The sequence below is a fragment of the Calypte anna genome, chromosome 13 (genome assembly GCF_003957555.1).
Source record: "Calypte anna isolate BGI_N300 chromosome 13, bCalAnn1_v1.p, whole genome shotgun sequence".
Taxonomy (NCBI): domain Eukaryota; kingdom Metazoa; phylum Chordata; class Aves; order Apodiformes; family Trochilidae; genus Calypte; species Calypte anna.
The window spans coordinates 15,234,136-15,254,965 of record NC_044259.1 but is presented as its reverse complement, the minus strand read 5'-3'; the positions used below and the strand labels follow the sequence as shown (position 1 = coordinate 15,254,965).

General features: G+C 46.9%; 1 protein-coding gene and 1 long non-coding RNA gene across 7 annotated transcripts in view; one reads left to right on the top strand and one right to left on the bottom strand.

Moving 5' to 3' along the window:
• Positions 1-8,067, top strand: part of JADE2 (jade family PHD finger 2) — a 65,120-nt gene extending 57,053 nt beyond the window's left edge. For 2 of the 5 annotated variants that reach the window (XM_030459324.1, XM_030459328.1), the window contains exons 11-12: positions 1,857-1,985; positions 3,897-8,067. In XM_030459324.1, the coding sequence (XP_030315184.1) occupies positions 1,857-1,985; positions 3,897-4,759 (992 nt within the window). In that variant the 3' untranslated portion in view covers positions 4,760-8,067. The remainder of the gene's footprint in view (positions 1-1,856; positions 1,986-3,896) is intronic. The other 3 variants (XM_030459326.1, XM_030459325.1, XM_030459327.1) reach the window with 2 other exon arrangements.
• A 523-nt stretch (positions 8,068-8,590) lies between these two features.
• LOC115599076 lies at positions 8,591-15,695 on the bottom strand. Of its 2 annotated transcripts, none has more exons than XR_003988130.1 (3): positions 15,452-15,695; positions 15,019-15,140; positions 8,591-8,744 (listed from the first exon to the last, which is right to left on the bottom strand). It is a non-coding gene; the product is annotated as an uncharacterized LOC115599076 (long non-coding RNA). The 2 variants fall into 2 exon arrangements; XR_003988131.1 differs by lacking the exon at positions 8,591-8,744 and adding an exon at positions 13,826-13,905.
• Between the last annotated feature and the right edge of the window lie 5,135 nt (positions 15,696-20,830).

Sequence of the window (20,830 nt, the reverse complement as noted above, 5' to 3'; positions counted from 1 at the left end):
GTGCCAAGGGTCTCTCCCAGGGTCCAGAGGAGTCCCCATGCTGGGATACTTGGCACATGGTAGGACTAAAGCTATGGATCACTCAGTGCTGTGTTTTCTATCAGTATGGAGTGTTTGAAAGCAGGGGGGTGGTTCCTGGAGCATCCCACAGCTTCTGACTGGGCTGCTTCTGGAGTCTCTTGGAGAAAGGAAGAAGTCTCCATTATTTTGCCTGGATGAGGCCAGTTTTTAACTGCTGTCAACAGCAGTCATTGACCAAAATCTGTTGAGGTTATTCCAAAGATGGTTTTGGCACTAAGTTTTTTTTGGAATGGCTCCCACATAGAACTCAAAACAGGAGATGTTTATTTTTCCTGCTGACAAATGATTTTTAATAAAGTTAGTGAGAGCTGCCTGTGTAAAATGAAGCCACCTCTCTCCCCTCTGTGTTTTCTTGCACGGAATGGAAAGGAAACACTGCCTGGCTTTGAAACACAGCTACTTATTTTGACAGGTTCCTCTTTAAAAAGTCCTGCTCGGGTTTCTCTTTAGCCCCATTGTGCTGTCTAAACAAAGTTGGAGTTTTATTTTGTAAGTGAAATGAAAAATGCGTCTGCCTTCCTGGGGTTATCTGGCAGGAAGGGAGCAAATTCCACTTCTGCTTTTGCTTGTCTTTCTCTCAGCCTGTCCTTTGGTCAGGAGGAGGGTTCCTGCCTTGGCAACCCCAGGACTGTAAATCCTCTGTTAATCCAGACTTGGGCAGGTGGGATGTGAATTCCCTCCCCTCCTCACCCAGGACATTTTCACTGCTGGGAGAGCTGAGGTTGTTTCCTCTGACCCATCCACTCCACAGTCTCTCAGCTCAGGTTCTTTGTAGTTCTGCAGCTGAATGACACCATAAAACTCAGTTGTTTCTTGAAATCCTTGCACCAAGAGCTGCACAGCTCTGGTAGGTTCAGACTGACAACTTACGTGTCTCACCTCCTCTTCCATCAGCCACCCTTGTGTTGATTTAAGGTCAGTGTCCTTCCCCCCTCTGAAAACTGATAGTTTTAGTGTGGACCTCTGTGGAGTGGGACCTAATGGAGTAAGTAAAAGCTGTTTTGCTTGGCAATACAAGTCATACTTTTTTTACAGGGTATTTGTCCTGTTTACCCAAGAGGAATAAATCCACTAGAAGTTCAAAGTCATTTAGGAAATATTGATTTTTACCTGAATGTCTAGATAGCTGAGAGTTATATCCCTGGCTTTCCATAGGCACTGCTGGTCATCTTTCCTACTCCATTTACTTCTGTTCAATACACTGCTTAAGTTTTATAGCTTTTGGGTTCTTTTTTATCCCTGCACAGTGGGAGTGTGAGTAGATTCTGTCACCAAAAGGTCAAATCAAATCGAGGTCTGCTTTCAAACACTGACAGGACTGTTGCTGTCAAACTGGCTTTGCAGCTGAATCCCTCAAGCTGATGCTCTTGTTGGATGATGGGTGACAGGCCACTGGTTTGGAGGTCCCTGTGCCTCCTGGAAGGTGTCTGAGCAGGGTTTGGAATATGCTGCAGGTTCCAGGAGTTCACGTTGGTGGCTACAGGGTCTCCAGCAAGTCCTCTGCCCTCAGTGGGACTTCTCCTGCAGCTGTGTTAAATTCATGGCCATGGCCCAGACCTCTTCTTTATATAACCAATGGGTTCAGATCTTTTTTTATAGAAACTTCAGGCTACAGCTGGCCAAAACGTGGCTGCTGTTCTCCCTTTGGCTCAGAGTTGTTTGCAGGTCTGGTTCAGGTCTCCTCCACAAGGGTGTGCCCAGGAGAACTTGCTCACCACAGTGTCCCTGATGCCTCGTCTCACATGGAGTTTTCCTTTTTTTCTAAAAAATGCCAGAACAAACTGGGAAGAAGACAAAGGGTAAGAAAAGTGACCCGAGAAGGAAAGGAAGAGATGGTAGAAAAAATAGTCCAGAGAAGAAAGAGAAAAGGAAATCAGTCAACGAAACTGTATTGGGACAACTGGGTAAGTCTGATTTTATGGGAGCAGAGTTGACCTGTGCTGCTGGCAGCTCCCTGTTTCGGGAAGCAGGGTTAAGAGTCCCAGATCCTGATCCCTCCCACACATCCCCAGGCTCTGGAAGCCTCTTCCATCTCTCTCTTGCAGGTGTCAGCCTGAATCACCCATTACCCTGGTCCTACAGGGGAGACTTCATTGGGGACATCATCCCTGTTTACTGCAGGGGGCTTGGACTAGATGACCTTTAGAGGTCCCTTCCAACCCAAATTATTCTGTGATTCTAAAATCCCCCCCTTCAGCCCCAGGGCCTCTACCTGGATTGGGAGAAGGTGTTACAAAACCTGCCGCATGCTGGGATTTTGCTTTTTGGTGATAAAATCAGACTTACCCACCTAACAGTCAGGGCTCATGCCCCAGATCTTCACTGTATGCACCCATGGTGGACACAGCTCATGGGGTCTGTGTTTTTATGGCATTTACCCTCCAGGACTGTGTGGCTGGTCCAGGAGGAAGGCACAAAGCATGGGCAGTCTCTTGAATTTGCTCAGGAGGTGGGGAGATGCTGGCTGGTCCTGTGGGTGCTTCACCTACCTCCAGCTCTTCTCCACCATCTACAACCAACTTGGCAGCAGACAGGGCTGGAGGGGGAAGTGAAAAATCAGAACAAAAAGGGCTTTTTTTAACAAGATCCTTGAAAATCATAAGGTTTGAGGGTCTAGGCCACCCTGACTTGCTCTGCTTGCCCATTGCTTGCCCCAGTGCTGCTGCTTTCTGTTGGGTTTTGAGCGGGAGCCCATTTGGAAATGGGGCCTTTGCTCTTACCCTGTTCTTTGCTGAAGAGACTTTGGTTTTTCTGGGGCAAATTCCATCAAATGATGGAGGATCTGCGAAAATACGAACTTCCACAGGCCAGAGAAACCGGGTGGCCAACCCAAAGCTTCCCCTGAGTCTTGTTACCTCCTGGATTTTGTTTAGGGCTCCAAGCATCTCTTGGGGCTGCAGGATCTGGAGAAGGGACAGCAAGCTTGGCAGTGCCCTTCTCAGCAAGACCTTGGGCTGCTCCTGGGTACCCCACAGTGCCTCATTCCTGCTCCATCTCCCCCTGCATTGGGCTGCTGCCAGTGTCTTCTCCAGTAGGATTGTGGTGACCTGTTAGGAAGTGTGGGATTGACACCTTGACAGTCACCTCCAAGGGGGCACTCAACCTGACTTATGTCCCCAGTGCCACCCTGGGCCTTGCACTGGGTGATTTTTCTGTCCCCCTGTGGTGGTTGGTCATTCATGCAGTGTGGAGATGTGGGGGTCACATCCCCTCTGTGAGCAGAGGGTGATGCAAAGCCTCAGTTGAGACCAGACAATGGTGTCAATGTGAGTCACCTTACCTCTGCCACTTTTGTCCCTTTTGTCTTGCTAGAGTGAGTGCTTTAAGAGGAAAGCCTTTACCTGAAATCAAAAAACAAACACGACTTTTCCTTCATCCATAAAACCAGTTCTGATGTTGAACCTGTGGGTTTCTGTTGCGGGGATCTCACCTCTGGGTGCAGATGGTGAATTTTTAGGCTCACCTGAGCTGGTGGTCCTGCTGCCATCGCATGGGGATGTGTTTTCCATCCACACAGGGGTGGGTTGGGGCCTGGCATCTTCACTGCAGAAGGATGCTCCATTTAGATTTGGGGGGGGGGTCGTGGGGTGTAGGGGGCCACGTGGGTTGTTTTGACCTCAGTGGATCCCAAATTCAGCATTAGTGCTGCAGTAGACCCTCCTCTGTGCCCTGATGTGGTTTGTTATGGTTGACCTTTTGAGCATTTCACCAGTTTTGGTGGTTGGTGGCAGTGTCAAGGGGCAGCATGGCTATTTCTGGCTCCTGAGGCAATCTTCCATTTTTGTGTTTTCTCTTTTTTTTTTTTTTTTCCCCAGGCTTATCAACTTCCTTCCCCATCGATGGGACCTTCTTCAACAGCTGGTTGGCACAGTCGGTCCAGATCACAGCTGAGAACATGGCCATGAGCGAGTGGTCCCTCAACAACGCCCACCACGAGGACAGCACCCCCGGCCTCTCCGAGGAGCTCCTCCAGGACGAGGAGACCTTGCTGAGCTTCATGATGGACCATTCCCTCAGGTCCCCGTTCAAGCAGAGCGAGGCCTCAAAGAAAACGAAAAACAAAACCAGAACGAACACAAGAAAAAAGCTGCCCAGGAGCAGCCCCGGGAACCACCCGGAGAGCTCGGAGCCGTGGACTAACAACGCCAGCGACTTCTCAGATGACTCGGCCACCGCCAAACCCTTCGCTCCTGATTCCAGGCCCAGCAAGTTGGAGAAAGGGGCAGCCAAGCTCCCCGCCGACCGCAAAGGGACGAGTGAGCCCAAAAAGGCGGCCAAGAAGGGCTCTGTCCCCAAAGCTGGGGAGCCTCACCCCCCTGCCGGGGCCCGGGGCTCCCTCAGCCAGGAGGAGGAGGAAGAGGAGGAGGAGGGGGAGACTCCACGTTGTGCCCAGACAGAGCCCAGCCCTGCGGCCCAAGTGCCTGACTCCCTCGGTAGCCCCAAAACCGCCGTGCGGTTCAAATTACCAAAGGAGAGCCGAGGGACCCGGAGGTCGCAGCCCTCCAAGGCTGAGGGGGCCAATGGAGCTCCCTTGAGGCGTTTCGAGGCCGAGACGGACGGGTACTTCTCCGATGCAGAGATGAGCGACTCGGACGGGGAGTCCCGCAGGGCCCAGCGGGGTCAGCTGGAGGCGGCCACCGGCGAGGACATCGTCAGGATGAGCATCTTGGCGTCCTAACTCCTCCTCCCCCTGGGTTCAGACGAGGCCTCCCACCCAGTTCCAACTGCCATGCCCAAATTTCTGCCTGGTATCATAGCAGGGGGGGATTTTTAATATGTGTATATAGTTGGAAATTTGGCACTGTTGTCTTTTTTTTTTTTTTTTTCCTTACACGCCTGAGATACAGCTTCAGCTTCACCGACGTCGATGACCCTGAGAGCAGTGGTCCCTCCTCAGCTCCCCACCAGCCCCCGGGAACCTGAGCTGGCACCCAGTGGGAACAACACTGAGGGTGCCAAGAGGTTGGAGGGTGGTGGTACCTGTGCTTTCTGCAGGGATGAGAGTTTAATTAATGGGCATTATTTAAACGAGGGGCAGATTTCTGCCCTGGGATGGTTGCCCCTGGAGCAGGGAGTGAGCGCGGGGGTAGGGGAGCAGCCAGCTGCACATGTATGAGGAGGCAAATTAACTAAATAATGACTAAAGCACAAAAAGCTTGGTGGAGGAAAGCACGTGGGGTGGAGGAGAGCGACGCTATGTTTCTATTTTTAGGAAAAAAAAAAAAAAAAAAAGAAACAACAAACCCCTTGGTCATGATTTTTTTTCTCCTTACCTTTCTATCTGGTTGGGGTCCGTCCAGGAGCCAGGATGCAGAATTCCTCCCCATCCTTCCTCCTCCTGCATTGAGGTAATTAGAAAAATCGAAGTGATTTACTCAGGTGAATTGATCGGCTGTTCCCAAGCTGGGAAATGGAAACATGGGGCAGGATGGGGAGGAGAGAAGCATCCTTCAAAAACCAACATTGGGGTTTGGGGGTTGGTTTAACCCAGGAGGTTGAGTGAAGTTTTTCTGCCCGTGCTTCTCTCCACTGGCTGGCATGGTCCCACCCTGGGTCCCAGTTGAAATCCCCTTTGCACAATGAAACACTTGGCCCCGAGGGGAAATGGAAATGCTTGCCTTCACCATTTTTTTTTCCTTCTAAACGCTACAATGAAAATGGTGAATTTATTCCTCCCCATCCTTTTTTTTTTTTTTAATGATTATTAATTATTATTACTCCTTAAGTCCTGGTTACAAGACGTTGAGTCATTGTGGGAGGGTGATTCACAGAAGCTGACATTATTACAATAATTTAATGCATAAAATGTCCCCAATAAGCCTTAAATGTTGTTTGAAAAAGCCCATGTTACCTACAAGTCAGGCGAATTTCCATGTTTGCACTTAATTGCACCATTACTTCGGTTTTGGCTTCAAAGGTCACAGTTAAGTCGTGCTACGTGTTTTATTGGAGTGACCCCAGTGTGAGCTCAGGGAACAAACAAACAAACAAACAAAAAAAAGGAATTCACTGAAACTTTTGTTGTTGTTGTTTTTTAAAAATAAAAAATGTTTTAAAAAAAAAAAACTTTAAAAAAAAAAAAACAAAAAACAAAAAAAAAACCAAACCACAAAACCATCAAACAGAAAAACCAAACCTGGGACACTTCTTCAACTGGTTAAACCCATCACTAAACAACAAAACAAAACAAAAAACAACCTTGCAATTGTCAAACCAGTCAGTCAAATAATTGTGTGGATGCCAAAGAATAATTTTGACAGTCAAGCAGCACAGCCAGAAACCGGAAACTTCTCATTCTGAAAAAGAAAAGTCTAAAAATTGGAAGTTCTTTAGCAACAAAGGACTCAAGACACACTCATACCACACTGCTGCGGCGTTAGGTTCCAAGCTTGCTCCGAGGGATGCTGCTGCTCCGAGACTGCATCCTGCCCTTTTGGTTTCCGATGCTTTTTGCTCATTTCACTGTGAGCTTTCCTTTGAAACTCTTGAGACTCCTTCCGATTGATGTTTTAGAGTAGATCATGTTTTTATCAGCCTTCCAAAGTCCTTATTCTTGGTAAAATTGCAGCAAAGCTAAGCGGTGACAGCCCAGCTCAGCCCAGGTGCGGTGAGCGGCAGGGGCTTTGGGTGGGATGCTCGGCGCCTGCACCCATCCCTGGCTGAGCCCAACACCAACTCGGCCAAGACAGACCGTGCCTGGGGAGGAATTGTTTCCCATGGAAAAAAAAAAGAAAAAAGGAAAAAAAAAAAAGGACGCAAGTTATTAGCAGGGAAAAAAGAAAAAAAAAAAACAAACCAACAGAAAATCGACAAAACGAGAACCACCTTTGTTATGAATTAGCATAATCCTTTGAGGTTGAAAATGAAAAAATCAGCTCATTAAGACTCAGAATGTTCAGATAATGTTAAATACAGTAAATAGGACTTAGTTTATCTTATCAGGCTTGCTAGCTTTAGCTACAGTATCCTAGTATAAGAGTCATAACAATAATCAATATGCTGCCTTTTAATGAATCTTGCTTCCGTGTGCTTCACTCAATTATGGTTAAAAAAAAACAAAAAAAAAAAAGCAATCCACAAATTTCACTGTACACAGCTCCATTCATCAGCTTCTGCACTACTTGTCTTCTCAGTACAGGAAAGCAAAAAGGGGGAAGACTTTAAAGAACAGCCAACCCGGAGCTGCCAGCACACGGCAGTAAAGTCTGAAACACTCCCAAAACTACCAAGTTTTGTCATCAGGAGAGGGTGGGGAAGGCTCAAGGGGGCTGGTGGGGCAGCCAAGCTGGGGAGAATAACAGGGAGAAGAGAAAAGGGGCTCTCATGAGGCATGGGGGCTGAGCAAGGGCTGGAGGGACTGGAGCATCCCTTGCCCAGAGCATCCTCAGAGCCAGGGAGCCTGGTGTTAGGGAGAGAAAAAAAGAAAATGCACAAGGCAGATATTTTTGATGTTACTGTAAATGTATTTTGAAATTAATAGAAAGAAAAGGGGTTTATTTTAGTAGAGAAATGTTGTCTTTTAAGATGTATAACTGCAGGAATCAACGTTTGCACTGTAAGAGCCCCTGTCTCCTTGGAGAAGCAGCAGCCGGTGTAGGTAGATGAGGATGCAGGTAGCATCATGGCCTGATCATGGAGCAGAGCCCCACCAGCACCCCCAGCTCCTGAGGACAACTCCCCACCCACCCAGTTCTTAATTTATTTTTTTTATTTTAATATCTTTTGGGGTTTTTTCACTTGCACCTGTTTTAGGGGGGGTTTGTATGCCTGCTGCCCCCAGAGCTCACTCTGAGGGAAGATGCTGCTGCTGGGCAAGGTTTGAGGTTTGGTTGTTCTTTAAGGAAATTTCCCCCCCCGAGTTTGCACCATTCCACATGCAAAACAGACCCACTTCACATCAGTTACAGGAAACGATATGAATGTCACAGGAGGAGAAACCCTTCTGTTTTCTTTGTTTCAAAGAACGTGATGTGCCATTTGTTAATATAAAAGAGAAATATTGAAAATATATTGAAAAGAGCAATTTTAAATTATTTTTGGCTTATGTTGCAATATTTATTTTCTTGTATTAGAAATTCCTTTGTAGAGAAAAAATGTATTTTTCATTAATGCAAAAACCTATTTCTCCTTTTTGTACATTTTCCATGTTAGTTAATCCTTAAAGCAATATAATGTTATCAAACTTGTTCCGTGTGAGACTGTATTATGCATGCTATTTGTGTTGCCTTGGAATAGCTCTGTCATCATTACTTTCATCCTGTTTAGATACAGTGTATGCTTTAAATACACATTGGGACCATGGCCCATTGCTTATGGAAAAGAAAAAACAACCAACAAACCCACCAACCAACCCTTTGCATTCCTCAATGTGTTGGCAAATGCAGTCAATAAAGCAGTGTTTTCTGTGTACCTCTGTGTCAGTGACGTGAGCAAGGTTCCAAGTGGAGATTCACATCTTCTTTTGCAGATTTGGAGCAGAACCCACCAGGGACACCAGGAACCCATCACCTTCCTCCGGTGTAGAACCATTCAGGACGTGGCCACTTCATCTGGAGGGCAGTTGGTCATAAGGAGTTGTTGATCGTTGGCCATCAGCTCTTTTCTTCTTTTTTTGGCATTTCCTGGGCACTTTCTATAACCATAAAGTTGACCAAGTGCCCAAGCTGCTGAAGGAAAATGAGATATTTAATAGACAGACTTGATTCAATTTATTACCAAAGTGATTAATCAGGGAAATCCCAGTGCACAGAGAAGGTGATGCTAAAACCATCAATCTCAGATTGGGGGTGGGAGGGGGAGGAGAGAAGGAAATCCACCTTTAAACTACCAGGGTTTGACATTTTGCTCTTAAATAGGATGGTAAAGCATCACCTTATTGCAAACTATGGATTTTATTGCTGGGCTGTGTTATTGCTTGCAGTGCCTGAGGCACCCAGTGATGATTGTGAACTCCTGGTGGTCCAGAGAGCTGGCGTGATGCCCACAGCATCAGTCAGCATTTAGATGAGATAGAAGAAGGCAGGAGGAATAGATCCCTTCCAGAGTCAGGAGTTGGGTGCTGGAGGTGATGTTTGTGCTGGGGCTGCCCTGAGAAATGAGCTCCAGGGGTGCCCATGTGCTCCAGGGGTGTCCATGAGCTCCAGGGGTGTCCATGTGCTCCAGGGGTGCCCATGAGCTCCAGGGGTGTCCATGAGCTCCACGGATGGATGTGCAGTGGGGGGATGGAGTTTCCTAGCCAAACCCACTCTAGTGAGTCCCAGCCCCACTGTGTTTGATCAGGAGCAGCTGCTGTGCATTCAGCTGCAATAAAGATTAAAATAATTGTCTGTACCTATATTGCAAGTGGTGCTTTACAGTGCTGGTGTTAAACATAGAGAAAGCACAGAGGTTAAAATACTGCTGCTAAGGCTTGGTAAATAGCAGCCCTGCAAAGAGCTTGGACTGGTCAGATCAAAGAAAAGGAGTTTTTCCTGGGAGACAGGTAGGTAAAAAAACCCCCAAATTAACACATCTGAGCCTTAACTCCTGAGACAATGACTCTGAGGAGGGAGGTGCTGGGGTTGGTCCGGATGCTGCTGCCATCAGGGGGACACCAGCCATCCATATGGGGCTGGACCTGCATCTCTTCCAAGCACACCCCTCTGCCAGGGAGGGAATTCCTGGCAGAAAATGAAGTACCAAATACCCTTCCGAGAAATCTCAGCTAAAAATAGGTGTTTGTTGTATGGGATACCACAAATAAAGCTGATGTTGCCCAGGGAGAACTGGCAGGAGGGGGAGAAATTTCTGTGCTTCAGAGCAAAGAGGATCAATAAAGTACTTTTTTAAAGGAAGAGGTGAATCAGCAATTTTCACAGCTCCAGCTTTCATAGAATCATAGAATCTTAGAATCATAGAATTGGCTGGGTTGGAAGGGACCTCAGAGATCATCAAGTCCAACCCTTGAACCACCGTTGCGGTTGCTAGACCATGGCACTGAGTGCCACATCCAGGCTCTGTTTAAATATCTCCAGGGATGGAGAATCCACTACTTCCCTGGGCAGCCCATTCCAATGCCTGATCACTCTCTCTGTAAAGAAATTCTTTCTAATATCTAACCTAAACTTCCCCTGGCACAACTTAAGACCCTGCCCTCTTGTCTTGTTGAAAGTCGTCTGGCAAAAGAGACCAAATGACCATGGCAGGGGGAGAAAAGCAGAGCAGGGAGGATGCCAGTCCTGGTGGCAGCATTCCCAAGATAGCTTGAGCTGGGTGTCATCCTGGGGGACACAGGAGTCCCTGACACCCAGAGAGAGCAGCACACAGCCTGGAAGGCAGCTCCAGAGGGTAAATCCCTGCAGAGGTTTTTCCATCCAGCTCCCATCCAACCAGCAAAGATGAAGCTGGATGGAAGGGAGTGAAAAAACAGCAACCAGCGACAACTGGACAGAATTATCACTCAAAGACAACCTCAAGTTTGGAAAAAACTTCAAAGCCCCCAAGCAGCACCCCCAGGGGCAGCAACTCTACCAGGATAGAAGCATCCGAGATGCTTGGATGCTTGGTACAACACCTGAATCCCCTGGAAAACCCAGCTAAGGAGCAAACCTGACTCACCACGAGGTCCCTGGGGATTGCCAATGACCAATAACTTCCATAAAAATTCATCTGCTCAGGCTGTCCCTTACAAACCTCCATAGAGAAGCTCATGAATGCTGCTGGGAGCAAAGCAAGGAGCAGTGAGCAGCTCTAACCCTAGGAGGGATGATCTCTCCAAGCCTGGTCAGGCTGAGCTCTACACACTTCCCAGGGATTTTAAAGAGAGTTAAATCGTTTTATCTATCTCACACCATTCAAAGTTTCCCCACTGAGCAGGGATGTGAACCCTGCACACTGTGTTCCTTTTGTTCTTGCAGATTTGGTTGGCTTTTACCTAATATTCCAGCACTGAGCAATCCCTCGTTTCACCACACTCTCTTATCTGCATGATACAAATCTGCAGCTGTGACATTTCAGGGTTATTGGTTGCCTTTGCAGCATCTGTAATAATAGGATGAAAACAAAAATTGTCAACATGCAAATACCCACTGAGGATCTGGAGTTATTCTACAAGGAGAGAAAAGAAAAGGGATTTTTTTTCCCCCCATGTGATGAATAGAGAAGTTTCAATGGGGAAAAAACAAAAAAAAAAGTTGGCTCTGAGTGTTTATAGGTCTGGCCCTTGCTGCCCACCTCCCCTCTGGGTTTTGGCAGCATATCAGCAGTAAAGCTGGAAAAAAGAGCTGGTTAAGCACAGGGGACAACACAGCAACCAAGTCTGCCTTGAAAAGTCCTGTTTGCAGCCCTGCTTCTGAGGTTGCCCTTGGGTTTGGTGGTAAGGAATGGTGAACTGCTCAGTTTTCATGCTGTTTTTTAATCAGCTTCTACAAAGAGCAGGCAAGTTTTGGCTGAAATGCCTTAAGAGAAACATTAAAAACAGTTTAGAAGACTGTAAACTTCAGCAGGAGGGTTGGTTTGGAGAGGAAGAGGGTGAGCAGCAGCAGGGAGGATCTGGAGCAGGATGGGAGAGATGTAGCAAAACAAAAACCAAAATCTAGGCAAGATGCTGAAAAATGTTTGTTCCTTCATTCTGTTTCATATTTGTGCCTCTCTGCCTTTCCCAGGAAAGTTGTGACACCCTGTGGGACATGGGTCACAGGGCTGGGTGTCCCCCCTGTCCAGAGGATGCTGATACCAGAGGAAACCTGGGCCAGGCAGCAGCTTGGGCTGCATTTTGCTCTGAGATTTTGACTCAGTCCAACCTGAAATTCAAATCAAAACTCAGAGGGGAAGGCGAGGGGGACCCAAAACCCCAGAGGAGTCTTGCACAGGCCTTGACATTGGGCTGAGAGCAGTCAGTGCTCTCTGCTCCTCCCATGGGTGCTGCAGCCCCTTTTGGGATGCTCCTGGAGCCAAGGCCAACCAAGCTCAGCTCCTCCATGGAGGAATTTGGGTTTCATCCTGTGCCACCATCCAATGGAACCCTAAAGGAGAAGCCTGGACTGAAACACTGCTGCAAGCTCAACCAGCTCTGACCTCTAAGGGCTGGCCCGAACTTCCCAGCTTTGCTTCTCTAGGGGCCCAGGGGCCATCATCTCCTCTGGGTGCAGTTTTAGCACATTCACCTGGAAGAGAGGAAGGGAAAGAAGAGAAGAAGGAGGGAAGGGAGAGGAAGGCACCACTCGGTGACACCAAGAGCATCACTGTCCCCACAAACCCCGTGAGTCATCTCCACACGGAGCAGCCAGGGGCAGACACAGGATCCCAGCTCTCTGCCCACACTGCTGACAGGAGCCAACCCCAAATGAGCCAAACTGAACAAAAACGAGCCCAAAAGAGCAAATTCAGCTTCCTGGCAGCCCCCAGCTCCCTCCTTCCTTCTTTCTGCCCCCTCCACCACTTTCGACAGCCATCAGCTACGCTCCCAAAGATGCTGCTTTTCAGGTTTGGTTGGGGTTTTGTTGGGGTTTTTTTGTGCTCTGTGCATGCTGTGCTCACTGCCTACCAGTGAGAACAGCGTGAAGATGTTGCTGTAATTATTTTTATGACTTCTTAAATCTCATTTGATGGCAAAGTGACACTCCAGCCCCGCAGGCAGGCGAGAGCATTGCAGAGCTGCTCCTCCAAATGACACTGGGCTGTCCCCGTTGGTCTGTCCTGGCAAGCCAGTGTTTGGGAACTAATCTGGGCCTGGCAAAATAAATCCATACATATATAAAATCCCCACAAAAAGCAACACTCAGCTCGCTGCAGGTAGTGTTTGCCCCAGCACACTCTAACTTACCCAGTACAGCCACCCCTGGGATGGATGGGAGCAGGAGAGACCCGGAGGAATGAAGGGTTTGGCACAGATAATAGAATAAACTTGGCTGGAAAAGCCCTTTAAGATCATCAAGTCCAATTGTTCACCCAGCACTGTCAAGGCCACCACTAAACCATGTCCCTCAGCACCACATTTACACAGCTTTTAGAATGCTCCAGGGATGGTGACTCTGCCACTGGGCAGCCTGGGCCAAATGAGAGCATGGAGGAGCCAGGGAAAGAATATTTGGGAAGTGCAGTGCCACTGGGCTGGTTTGAAGCTGCTCTGGGAATCACACCTGTTCAGCAGTTACTTACCCATATGCTTTATGCAGGAAAAAAAAAAAAAAAAAGAAAATAAATAGAAATCAGCAGTAGCTGTAGAGAGTGAGCACAACTAAGGAGCATCCCATTCCATCAGCGGGATCCCTAAAAGCTGCTGCAGCCCTGGGTTTGAGGTCAAGCAGCTCAAAAAGCACTTTGGGATCTTTTGGGGGAATAAAAGCTGTGGATTGTGTGAACCAGAGGGAAATGAGGGCTCTCAAACAAGGGGCTGAACATCTCCTGTGAGTGATTGCAGGCACTCGGTGCATGGGAGCAGCAGGCAGAGGGAGCCTGGGAATAACACAGACTCAGCCCCAGCCTGAGCAGAAGGGGGTTTCTATAAAGTGTGATGTTTAAACTGTAAATTTCTCCCAATAACCTGCAATATCTCCCTTTGGCTTCCTAAGGCAGATGGGAACCACAACATGAAATGCCTTTAAAACACAACCACAGCCCAACACCTGTGCTAACGTTTTCTACACTGCTCTTGCTGGGAGAAAAATAACCCATAAAGCAAGGCTGGATGGCACCAACAGCCACCAAAAAGCAAACCAGCAGGGAAGCTGCTGGATTAAAGAGCATCTCCTTACCTAGAAGCTTGTCATCCATTGCAGCTGAGCATCCCACTGGTGCCAGCATCCACATTCACTTGAAAGGGGTTTTTAGCCTTAAAAGAGTATCCTATAGGCACAAATACACTGAATACCATACAAAAAGAAAATAAATACATACAATTTAAGGTTGAAAAATCCAATTCCACACAGGGAGAGAGAGAGAAGCCTTGACTCATGTCCTTTACAGTCACAACTTGGCACCAGCCATCATCAAGGCTTGGTGGGGTCCCTGCACCCCCTGGCAGGTCCTTGTCCTGGGCAGGGATCATCCCCTCAACTCAGCTTCCAAGGACATCTGATTTTGGGGAGCTAGCAAGAGCTGGGCTGTACAGTGGTAGTTTGAATTGTAGTTTTTTCAGTTCTTTTTGCTTTTTGCTGGTATTCCTGGGTACTGGGAGCCCTCCTGCTGGGTGCTGGGGACCAGGGGAGGTGATGGAGCCTGAGAGTTCTCCTTCCTTCCCACTTTGGGCCAGGCAGAACCACAGTAAGCCCAGTTCTGAGAACAGTCCATGCCTGCCCAGCAACCCTCCTTATCCTCCTTAATCTGTGTTTTTGTGGATTTATATGGATATACATTTATACGGATCTGCATGAAGAGCCACTGTTCTCACACCTGCCATGGAAGCTTGGGAATCTCTTGGAGTGGGGAAGGGAAAAAAATCCACCCAAATCCAGGCAGAACACCACAGGAGCCCAGTCTATGGCTCAGCCTCCACCACCCAGCCAGGTCTCCTCTCCCAGACCCCCTTTTTCCCATCCTCCAAGGTGCCAGCACCCCTCTGGTCTCCAACCAGATCCTGGTGGTCTCCAATCAACCCAGATCACCAGCTTGTTTCATGTTAGACACTAAACAGACAGAAGATGATCACTTCGACTTAATTACACAATAATTAAGCCCTCATATTCCTGCCATCTGCAACTGTCAGCACAGGCAGAGCAGAGCTGTAGCTCCTCAGGAAGAGCTGTCACTCATCTCTGCTGCCTTCCCAGAGGTGTCAAAATAAGGGTAATCCTGCCTGGAATGCCAGCTATGGATGTAAACAAGTGCTTGTGCTTCTCCTCAGGGCTCTGCCAGAACAGGGATGGAGAGGTTCTGCTGGGAGCAGGGGTGGTGGGCATGAGAAGGATCTCTCATTCAGTGAAAGCAGTCACTAATTTTTGCAGAAGTAGCACGACTTACCTGAGGTTTTGTCACCCTTGGCTGTGCTCTTCCCCTGCAGCCATCCCCAGGTCCCTACCATCACTTGGTGACACCACCAGAGCCCGACCCAGATAGCAGCCATGGGGCAGAACAAGAGGTCCCTGAACCCAGGCAGAGAGAGGCAGAAAATGCAAAAGCAAAGTTGAGCAAAGCAGGTTAAATCTGCATCAAAACCACAACTTTTTTTATCCACCTGGGTTTTTTTTCCATCTGCTCACCGGGTTACTTTTCCCCACACACAAATTCTCTGCTCTTTGCAAAAGAGCCCAAATTTGTTGGCCCAAATCAGGTGCTTTCCTACCCTTCCTTTCCCCTGAATCTCCTTTCTGTTTGTCTTCCTAGAGCAACTCAGTGCCCAGCTTGTAAGGGATTTTTTTTTTTTTGTCCCTTGAAAAGAATCCATCCTGCTCACCCCAGCTCCAGCACCCAAGTTCTGGAGATGATTGCACACCCCCCGAGCTCCTGAAAACCCATCAGAGCTAAGAGGTGAGAGCTTTTAAAGCCTGCTGCCACCTATGGATGGAAAGCAGCGAGAGCACCGAGGGCTGGAATAAGTGGGAATAAAAGGGCTTGAAGTGAGAATAAAATCCATTTGTGGTGGGGAGGTGGCAGCAAATTCCGAGGTTTCTTCTCCTTCAGACAAAGTCAAGAAGGTGCAGGACACGGTGGGGTGAGGGAGGGCATTGGGAAATTCGCCCCCAGCATGTGGATACCTGCAGGAAAGGAAAGAAACGTTTTGTTTGGGGTTTTTTTTTTTGTCTTGCTGGATTAATCTGATTACAGCGGTTTTATCGACAGCCCTGAGGCTTGGCCTCCCCCCTCCCTAATTGTTCTGATGGGATTAAAACCTGTACCCATTTGCATTCAGGTGGCTTTGGTGATGATTTCTGCCAGAAATCTCTGCAGAATACCTAAAATGGACATTTCTGGGGCCACTGATACTACAGGGGGGCATATTCATAGAATCATAGAATTGGCTGGGTTGGAAGGGACCTCAGAGATCATCAAGTCCAACCCTTGAATCACCGTTGCGGTTGCTAGACCATGGCACTCAGTGCCACATCCAGTCTCTTTTTAAATATCTCCAGACACGGAGAATCCACTACTTCCCTGGGCAGCCCATTCCAATGCCTGATCACCCTCTCCGTAAAGAAATTCTTTCTAATATCTAACCTAATATATTCCACCCTCTCTGGAGGAACAGAGTTCTCTGCATTGAAGGGGATGAGTTATTTGTTCAGTATCATACCTGGCAGAGCTCCAGGTTCATGGAAGAGGCTGTTTGGTCCGTGGCAGAGGACACTTCCCATCCCAAGAACATCCCTTCTGGGAGCTGTGCTGCCCTCACTCAGCAGGACCAACCTTTACCTTGAACTGGAAAAGTGAAGAGGCCAGGGAGGAGGATGCAGATAAATGCCTGTAGTCCAGTGTTATGTGAGATGGTGTTATACATCCTATTTAGTTATACATCCTATTTAGTGCCCATATTAACCACATTAATTATGTTTTTCTTGCCCTAGTTATCTGCACACACACTCCAAAAGGAAACTGAAGGTGGGTCCAGTCCAATCCTCCACTCTCAGGCACCCAGCACTGCATTACCCTTTAGAATTAGATTCCTACTTTCAACAAACACAGGGTTAAAATTATTATTTTATTCCTCTTTTCTTTTCTTTTTTCTTTTCTTTTCTTTTCTTTTCTTTTCTTTTCTTTTCTTTTCTTTTCTTTTCTTTTCTTTTCTTTTCTTTTCTCTTCTCTTCTCTTCTCTTCTTTTCTTTTCTCTTCTTTTCTCTTATCTTTTCTTCTTGTCATTTTGTAAGCTTCATCTCCTTGGAAAACCTGTTTTGCTTTTTTTTCTTTCTTTCTTTCTTTTTTTTTTCTTTTCTTTTATCTTGAGTCATTTCACACGAAGAAACTATTGTTCTAAACCATGACTCACCAGTTTGCATCACCCCTTTCCAAGCCCCTCGAGGGGTATGTGGGCTTCAAAGCAGTCAATGGCAGCCAGCTTTTATTTACCAATAAACAGGCACTTCATCTCTGCATTGACTCATCCCTCTTTAAACCTCATTTTTCTTTGCCCCCTTACTTCCCAACCATGAGCCCAGGATGATTGTTCTGCTTGCTTTTGCAATCCTCTTTTATGAGGAGCTTTCACATGTCCCACATCTTACTGCTTGAATGCAAAAACTTCGTAAGGAGACACAGGTTTGCACCCAGGAGTGGAGAGATGGTGACAGGGAGTGTGGGTGATGACACAGATCCTGGAGAGGAGCCAGGGGGGGCACAGCCAAGGCAGGATCCAGCAGAAATAGGGGCAGATCCAGCTCCTTCCCCATCACAGCCTTGTACAACTGGTAGCACCTAATGAGTGAAAAAGAGGCATGGAGAAAAAGATACAACACCCATTTCTCCAACACCTTTTTCCCCCCTTATTTCATGGTCTTGAGACATGTTTTGGGGTTTTTTTAAATTTTTTTTTTTGGGGGGGGTTGTTTTTTAGCAATAATTTTGCAGAAAGGATCCAAATTTCACCTGTACATCAGTTTTAGGAATGTATTTGGAATCCAGACTGTACAAAAGAAAACTTAGTTTTCAGGTTGTGGTTTTTCTTTACTTTTCTGATGTCCACACCCTGTGTAAGATGTTACTGCAGAAACTCACAGCACCTTCCCCCTTACCTGCTGAACACACTGGTTTGGTTCTTGCTTTACTGCTTGACCTCCTTTCCCTTTCAATCATCATTTTCCAGCAGCACAACGTTCTGCAAGAAATTCAAATTCACTTTTTGCTCCCCCAGAACTGGAAGAAGAAGAGCTGACCAGGTCAGGGGAGGACTTCACCAGCACCACCTCCACGGCGTGGATTTCCTAAGGTCATGTTTACAGAGCCAGAAATAGACTCCATCCCACAGTCACATGCACCAGGATCTCTTACACATTCCTCACTGCACTCAGACTTGCAGCAGCTCTGTGAAGTTCAACTAAACACAGGGGCTGCAACTTCTTTTGGTTTTCCTCCTTTTGCCCCAAAATAACAGCAGCAAACGACGTGTAAATCCTTTACTGATTCTCTCTGTCACCTTTCTGCCTGACAATGGCTCTGAAAATATGAGCAGAATTTCTTCTTTGGTGGAGGGAATCCTTAGAAATTTCTCCCCCAGGATTTTGGGCAGCAAAGATGTTGAAGAAAAGCTCTGACCCAGGCAGCCTGGGGAAAAGAAGTCATTGGGGTGCTTTTAAACTGAGGAGACAATTCAAATGACAGATTAGGAAACAAAGTAATATTGGAGAAATGGAAATAGAAGACAGAAGGGATAGACAAGGAGTCCAAAAAAATGAAATAGGAAGATTATAAATCAAAAAGGAAGTTCTCTGTACAGACAACTTTCCAGGTACAAATGTCCCATACCTGCTGCAGGGGAGGTTGATCAGAGCCCTTCAGAGCCACCTGGCACAAACAGCAATGAGAGGAGCAAGAGGATGGGACACATGTTCCAAACAGTGCTCAGAATACAACATCTCACTTTGTAGGGACACCCAAACTTCTTTACCCTGGTGCTAAAAGCATCTGGGAGTCCAGTAACAAAGCATAAGCTCTAAAAAACCAAAACAAAAAACACACAAAAACCCCCAAACAAACCACAAACAAACACAAACTAAATTATTAGCTCTGTCTTCTACTCTTCTACCTAAGATCTGTTTCTCCAGGCAGCACCCAGAACTCCAGCTGCTCTCCCTGATGGAGCTGCACATCCGATTTTCCCCCACAGTATCTCCTGTAATTATTTATTCACCAGGAAAGCAAAAAGCTTTTCATTTTATTTACTGCAAACTCCTCCTAATTTTTTTTTTTCAGCCTTTAAGATCTATGAGCAGAGACTTGCACTGTCCTCTGCAATTTCATGCTAATGCACCTCAGTGTTTGGAACAGATTTATTTTAAACCTTTTGTGTGTGTGGGTGTATATATGTATATATATATATATGTATGTATTTACATATTGTAGATACTTTACATACTTAGGCACACACATGGCAAGGAATAGAAGAGTTAAGAGGCACATACAGGAGTGTTATTTGAACCTAAACCAAAATTATGCTCTAACAAAGCAGACAGAAAGCAGCACTCAGATGCTGGGGCTGGAACCCATAGCCTGGGCTGAACTCAAAATCCAGGTTCGAGTGCCAGCAGGCATGAGAGAGCTTAAAATATGGTTTTAAGTGTTGCAGCTGGTGCTTATCTCTGGTCCAAAGTCAAGTGCATGAAACAAGTGACCTCAGCTTTGTCCTTGGGGACGAGTTGCAAAGGACCAGTTGTGCTCAGGAAAACTCAGCTTCACTCTGGGATACTGGAGAGATTTCAAAATAACCCAACAAACCCTGGCATCCCCACAGCATGCCCAGACTGACTGAACACAGCTCCTATCACTCCCTCATTTCTCTCTCCCCTCCTTGGCTTTCACAAGCACCAGCATTTCCAAATACCAGCCCTAGGGGTGCCCCACAAACAAGCTGTGGCAGAGCAGCCCCAGGAGCCCTGGTCCTAATTTTCCCTCTTACCTCACTGGCCAGAGGACGTTTTTCAACCCATTTTTTTTTCCCTTTCCTCCACTGCACAGGCAGGATCAGAAACAAGGATTTCCTGGAGATGATGGTGTCCTCCTTGTGACAGACTCTCTGCTGTGGTCCCCAGCACTGTCCCTCTCCTCCAGCCTTGGAAAGCCCCCAGGTTTCAACAAACCTCTAACAGAAGTTTGTTTAAAACTCAACAGAAAACGAATTCCAACCTTCCAGTCAAGAGCCACATTCTCACAAAGCTCCTGTATCTACATCTGGGTTTGGGTATTCAAATCCAATTCAATTGCCCAGATCAGGTCTCCAAGAGCTCATCCCCACCCCAAGTTACTGCCAGGGGTTTGCTCAGCAAGTGTTGAGCTCCTGGGACCAAACCAAACCAAACCAAACCAAGCCAAACCAAGCCAAACCACTCTGACACTAAAGTGCCACCTTTGTGGGGGTGAAATCTAACCAAACAACAGAAATCCCAATTTGCCTGTGCCAAAAGCAGACTGAAAGCACACCTTTAAATGTCTACTTTTACGAGGGCAGTATTTATTTACATCTGGAAATGGAACCAGAAATGGAACCAGAAATTCCAAGTAGATCCAAGCTTTGCACCCACTGTAGATACTGCAAGTTTTTGTGCTGCTCTTTTCACTTACCCACAAAATACTGTCCCAGGTGACAGCCAGTGGTACACAGAGAGCAGTTTTGCTCTGAGAGCAGAGGAGGTGACCCCAAATGCTGATTTACACATGTGCAGAATCTTCAGCAACCTGCATCTGATGAAGGCTCCTGGACAGGGGCAAATGGTGCCAATCTCTTCCTTCAACATTCCCAACACCCCACTCACCAACATGGCAAATCCAAGGGCAGCTGCATCCTGAGAGCATCATCTGCCCACAAGATGGGAGCCTTCTCTCATTTTAAAATTGCAACAAAGATAAAGACATTTTTTCCATGCTCAGAGCCTCCTGAGTAGAAGTTTTGTTTTCATGCACGCATGAACAGAAATCTTAGCAAGGAAGAGACTGAATTATAAATTATAATACCCAGCTGAAAAAAATAAATTCACAACTGGACCATGTACTAAGCACACTTTTTCCAGGTTTTGATAATAACAACAGCTACCTGTTTAAATCTCCCTTTTTTTTTTTTCAAATTCCAAGTCAGAATTTTATTTTCTAAATAAAAACCTGTTTCATGTTTGAAAAAACCTTCATCTTTAGC